The sequence below is a fragment of the Puma concolor genome, chromosome A1 (genome assembly GCF_028749965.1).
Source record: "Puma concolor isolate L17-30 chromosome A1, mPumCon1.1.hap2, whole genome shotgun sequence".
Taxonomy (NCBI): domain Eukaryota; kingdom Metazoa; phylum Chordata; class Mammalia; order Carnivora; family Felidae; genus Puma; species Puma concolor.
Window position 1 is genome coordinate 232,230,987 of NC_141667.1, and position 6,598 is coordinate 232,237,584.

General features: G+C 43.7%; 1 protein-coding gene across 1 annotated transcript in view; it reads right to left on the reverse strand.

The window, feature by feature from the left end:
• TEX26 (testis expressed 26) overlaps positions 1-6,598 on the reverse strand; it is a 33,065-nt gene continuing 26,467 nt past the window's right edge. Inside the window, 2 exon segments of the mRNA XM_025924064.2 lie at positions 1-666; positions 6,275-6,436. Of these exon segments, the coding sequence (XP_025779849.2) occupies positions 575-666; positions 6,275-6,436 (254 nt within the window). The 3' untranslated portion in view covers positions 1-574.

Here is a 6,598-nt window from a genome sequence, read left to right on the forward strand (position 1 = left end):
GACATTAATGAAAACATTTTTACTGTGGGCTGTTTTTAATATTATTCTTTCAGAATTTGACAGTTCAAGTATAAAAGCAAAGATAGACACGATGTGAGAAACACAATAACCTACACGTTTTTTTCTCCTCTTATATTCATGTAATTTACAAATTAATCATATGCACAACTAAAGAAAACTTTGGTGTATTTTTCAAAGCAAATATATATATTTTTAACTTTCAAACAGGCAATCAACAATTACACATTTTTTTTTAAATCCTCTAATTATTGGAAAATTAAGAAACCTCTTTGGCATAATGTCTGGGTCTAAGAGGATATCAAAACTGAAACCACAAATTAAGTATCCAGAAGATAATAGAACAAAACATTACAGCAAAATCTATTAGATACACTTAAAGCTATGGTGGTGGGAAGGATTTATGACCTTAAATGATTTTATTGTTTAAAAACAAAATAAAACAAAATTACACAGCGTCACGAATAAATTATTTAGAACAATTTGGATCTTATTATGTTTTCATTATTGAAAAAATGACTCAGTAGGCCCTTTGACCCGGTGCTTTCATTGATTTTCAATTTTCTTCATTTGTACCGTTTCCGTTATTTTCCTGTCCCATGTCAACGCCACAGTGAGAGTGAATAAAGCGAGCAAGAATTTGTCTGTCTGAAAATTATGAAGAAAAACAGGATGAAATCTTCCATTTAACTACTTAAGCACTAAATAGAGAAATTCTAGGAAGGAGGAAAAATATCTGAGAATAGCACTCTATATACAAATTTGATGGGACCAAAATATCAAAGGGCATATGTCTAATGTACAATTGTATAAGTATGGATTAAAAAGAGTACACTTCATATTGAAAGGATCATTAAGTCTTCCTGGAAAGAGCATGGAGTTTGGAATGAAACTGACTTAAGTTTCCGTTCCGCGCTCACGATCTTTGGCAAGTCCACATGGCCTCTCCATCTCTTCACTTCCTTGTCTTTGAATATATATAATAGCGCTTACCTTGCACCTTTGCTGGACTGGGTTAGGAATGCTATGTGAGAAGCACCTGGGCAGGGCCTGGTCCATAAAAGACAATAAATAGGATAGCCTTGTCCTTTACTACTGAGAACACAGTAATAAACCATGATGACATAAAACCATAGAGGCTACTGTTCAAGAGCTTCTCTGCCCCTCCCCCGTTCATGCTCTGTCTCTCTCTGTTCCAAAAATAAATAAAAACCGTTTGGAAAAAAAAAAAAATTAAAAAAAAAAGCTTCTTGAAGCCAGGGCTATTTCTTCTGCCAACAAACCTTGGTACGCTTTGCTATCTTTGAGTAATAACTGACCATGAGAGGGCCCTTCAACCTTCTGGCCTCCATTTCCTCATCTGGAAAGTAAAGGAGCCTTGTCTGAGTCGGAACATCCATAGTTCCCTAATCGTCATTACATATACGTGTGCGCGCGCGCATGTGTGTATTATATACATCAGAGAGGAGCTGTAAAATTTTTCTTACTCCCAGCAATTGTCAGGCTGGGAGTAAATTTGTCAGGCTCCTTCCCCGTCAACGCCTCGTCCCTCAAGACACTCGTCTGATTTCCTTCATCACAGATAAATGTTGCCTGTTGTAGCCCTTTGAATAAAGGCCCACATACAAAATGTTTGATTTTGTGTCCGGCTCCTCTCACTCGGCATAATGTGTTTGAAGTTCTTGTCGTTGAATACACCAATCACTGGGGCTTTTTAAGATCTAGTAGTATCTTGTGAACATACCAGTCTGTTTACCTTCTGCTATTGGTGGTAATTTGGGTTGTATCGGTGTGGGACTGTGAAGAATAAAATGGCCATGAACATTTTTGGACAAGTCCTTCCATGGGCATGTGTTTTCTTGTCTCTTGGGTGAATACCCAGAAGTAGAATTTCTGGGTCATGGAGTAGATTTGGTTTCACTTTGTGGGAAACTGCCAGATCTGTTACAAGTGTTACAGTGATCCTACTATTTGATATACCCACCAGCAACTTTCTGCTCCATACTCTCAGCATTTGCTAGTTTGAGTCCTTGTCATTGCAAGCCCCAAATGGCTCCATTTTATTTTTTTTATTTTTTTTTTCAACGTTTACTTATTTTTGGGACAGAGAGAGACAAAGCATGAACGGGGGAGGGGCAGAGAGAGAGGCAGACACAGAATCGGAAACAGGCTCCAGGCTCTGAGCCATCAGCCCAGAGCCCGACGCGGGGCTCGAACTCACGGACCGCAAGATCGTGACCTGGCTGAAGTCGGACGCTTAACTGACTGCGCCACCCAGGCGCCCCTAAATGGCTCCATTTTAAACCTTACAGCAAAGAGTTAATTTTAAATAAGCAAGCAAATGAACCAAAAATCATTCTTATACCAAAGGTAAACATAGAGGGTGAATCAAATTTGGTGTGAATTAATAAAAAAAGATGAGATTGTGTCCAATTTAATATCTATTTAAATAAATTAATGTCAGACAGGCTACTAGTTGTAATCCAGATGCTACTGTATTTATTACGTACAGATTCAGACTCATGTCTCCGTGATTTCATTTATGCTCCTCCCTCTGCTCCCTCTGAAAGGCCCTGGTTCTTGTCAGGGTGATTCATCCTTAACCTTCAAAGGAAGCCTCCCTCCCAGAAGCAGCCTTCCCTCAGGCAATGTCAATCCACAGGGTTGGAACGTACCCAAAGACTACTTCGATTACAGAGCTCATGACATTACCACTGTGTGCCTGTCTCCCACCCCTGACTATGAGTTCCTTGAAAAAAGAAGGATTTGTTTTTTATTTATCTTGGTCTCAAGTAGGCATTATAGGTATTCAATCGGTGAAGTTTCTCGAGTCCGTGAATATATTCGTCACAACACTGAATCACACCCTAGGAAGGAATATTCCTGGGAGTGTTGATTGGGAGAGATAGAGAGGGAGTAATAGTTGAAAGCATCTGAAGCCAGATTTCAGGTAATTTTGTCATTCGAAGGGGGACTACCCGGGGAGATGACAGTCCTTATCAATAGAAAACAGAGGCCCCAAGAGTCAGAGCTATTGGTGGTCTGAATCACTCAGAGATTAAAGCAATTTTGAAAACAGAATGGCCACTAAAGACATCTAGTTCAAACCCCTCAAGTTCTCATAGAGAAACTCAATACCAAGTAGCCGATCCTCAGAATTGTTGGAAACAAAAGATTTGCCTTCAGCTGCTCCCCCTTTCTTCTTCCCCAGCTTCATTTTGTGTCTTCCTGGAGTCTTCTCTATCCTACCTCCCCCCACCACCTCCCTAGCCCCTGCCCTGGGCCATATCCTTCATCCCTCCCCTTCCCCTCTCTCTTTCAAAATGTACCTGTTCTGGGCTCTGAGACTGTCTAAGAGGGATAATCCAGTAAAATACTTTAAGCTGAGGTGGTAATCATTCATTCAGCCTAATATGCCTGCCAAGATTGTTATTCTCTTGCATCCTGGCTCAGCCCTACCACAAATGAGCTCTGCTGAGACACTCGCCATCCAAAAAGCATAAGCGTCGTCCCAGACACTAGAAAATGACAGCAGGTTCTGGGCATAAGAATTCAAAGGGAACCTCCTAGTTGCTTGTCAGCCTGTAGCATAGCTGGCTGATGGGTAGGTCATTCTAAAGCAAAACTAGGGAAGAGAAACCAAGACCCCAGAGCAAGCAGATCCTACAAGCCACCAAGTCAGTGCAAAATGGCAAGGCTCTGGGGCACAAGCATCTTGTACCTGCCCCAGCACCCATCCTGAGGGCACCAGGAACAGAGGAGATCTGAAAAGCTACCGAAGCCTAGCTTGGCCCCAAAGCTACTTTGTTAAGTAATAGGCCATGTCTCACTTGTCTGGAGAGAAAAGCCCAACTGGAGAAGTCCAACGGAATCGGCTTATGCTAGGAATCCTGGAGAAGGTACATCTGAGTGGAGCAGAGGCTGCAAAGCATCTAAAGAGTCCTCAGTTCACCCCTGGGGGGCACCACTAAGGCTCAATTACAAATCACACACACAGACAACCAAGGACAGAAGTGCCAGCAGCCACCATGGTTTTTCCACGCAGGCGGAGAAGCGACAGCTGCATCTGTATTTCAAGTCCCTGGGCAGATGGGAGCATCTGCTTTGGGAGCACTCTATAGGTCACACAGATGTGGCTCCAAGGTGAAAAGAGCACCTTACAGGACGCTGACTACAGTTTTATATAGGTGAACCAAGCTGGGAAAAGGAACAGAAAGCAGGCTTGAGCTTGATGCGATGACTCCCTGGAAGATCTGACCAGCCGACCTCAAAGAGCCTCTTGGTTTCCTTTTGACGTGCCAAACGGGCCGAGAGGCACCTGCTGAGAGGAATGAGGCTCCCGATGGAAAATACAGACTTCTGCTTCTGCCTTAGAGTGAGGCAAAACACCTGTTTCTTGTACCTCTTAAAACCCAACATTTAAGCTCTTTTAAAGGCCTTTGGGGGGCGCCTGGGGGGCGCAGTCGGTTAAGCGTCCGACTTCAGCCAGGTCACGATCTCGCGGTCCGTGAGTTCGAGCCCCGCGTCGGGCTCTGGGCTGATGGCTCAGAGCCTGGAGCCTGTTTCCGATTCTGTGTCTCCCTCTCTCTCTGCCCCTCCCCCGTTCATGCTCTGTCTCTCTCTGTCCCAAAAATAAAAATAAACGTTGAGAAAAAAAATTAAAAAAAAAAAACAAAACAAAACATAAAGGCCTTTGGGCCATCAGCCCTCAGTCTGCAATCATGGGAAGTATCCTCTTTTCCCCCCTACATACACACACACACACACACACACACACACACACACACTCCCTTTTCTGTCTTGCCCACAGTAGGGTTTCAGTTTTGTGTGGGGTAGGAGATCTCAGGATAAAAGGGTTTCAGTGAAGATTTCAGAAGATCAAGCTCTTCCGATCGTAGCTGGGGACAGGCAAAGGACAGAAATTGGGGACCAAGGCAGGTAGGCGACAGGGAGCAGTCGGAGGATTACTGAGGAGCTGGCCGAAGACCTAAGCTTACGCTCGAGCACAGGGCACAAAACAAGGCAGTGACCCCCACACAGCCCGAAGCACTTCTTCCTTTAGCATTTAGTGTGTTTTATAACTTACCTAATACGTTAGTATAGTGGCGTATGAATATACTTCATAAAAATAAATGTCTGCACTGGGGCATGTGCTCAAAGATGAGGAGTGACAGGGCAGTCACTAGCAGTGGATGTTGAGCACAGCTGTTGGAGGAGTTGTGTTTTATAACTTACCTAATACGTTAGTATAGTGGCGTATGAATATACTTCATAAAAATAAATGTCTGCACTGGGGCATGTGCTCAAAGATGAGGAGTGACAGGGCAGTCACTAGCAGTGGATGTTGAGCACAGCTGTTGGAGGAGTTGAGTTTCCTTCTCTCCAACTGCTCTGAGTTGACATTTTACACAGGCACAGAATGACCAGCGGCCCCTGAGATGCTCTCGAGGAGATTCCAGTCCCCAGGCCCTGAGCTGGGATAAGTCTTTGTCATGCAGAATGAACTAACACTGTCCTGAGCAAGGCCTTCGCTCTTTTTGAGGGCACTATACACAGAGATTCTCATGTACTCTAAAAGGCTGTCACAAAAAGTACCACCAAACAGGAAATAAAGATCACATAAGATAAAACGAAATCGTGAGACAGTATAAACAGCCACAGAAGAAATCACTTAACTGTAATAAAAACAGAAGTCGTATGGGAGCAATTCAACCACAGGCTGAATGAGTGAAATGAGCGAGATCAGGAATGAGTGAAAAGCTAGGTGTTTCTTTTGTAATAAGTGGGGCTACAGTCACTGGGGCCTCTTTTAAGAAAGCTTTTTTTCCGGGGCGCCTGGGTGGCTCAGTCGATTAAGCATCCGACTTCAGCTCAGGGCAATATCTCACGGTTCGTGAGTTCAAGGCCCGTATCGGGCTCCTTGCTGACAGCTCAGTCTGGAGCCTGCTTCAGATTCTGCGTCTCCCTCTCTCTCTGCCCGTCCCCCGCTCACACACACACTCTCTCTCTCTCTCTCTCTCTCTCTCTCTCAAAAATAAAAATAAACACTAAAAAGTTAAAAACAAAAAAGAAAAAGAAAACGTTATTTTCAATGGGCTGAGGCTTACACAAAACTATGGGATTTCTATGAGGCAATATCTATCTTTTCGTGAACATTTAACTCCAGTGGCTGAAAGTTGCAACAGTTTCTATTTGCATAAAGCAGTGTATTATGATCTGTAAATCCATTAAACAGTAACTCAAGACCTCCTCTTACCTTTGTAGGAAAGACGCTGAAGGTACTCTGTGATTTGAGAGGGAGTAAATGAGTTTAAAATCACTAAGAAATCCAGGTAGGTTTTCCCATAATCGCTTTGGTACGTAGTCTGCTTCTTTGTGTGTTCTTGATTCCTCATGTGGCTGTACAGCACGGAAGGGACTAGAGGGACATACGGGAGGGAAAGACACGGAGGCTGTCACTGAGGAAACAATTCCTGCCCTTATTTGTCTAGCAAGCCCCCAACAGCCCTGAACCCAACTCGGAGCTTAATCATCACCCTTAAGGTGCTGGAAAGGGAGGCGCTGTACATGAGTGACTCCT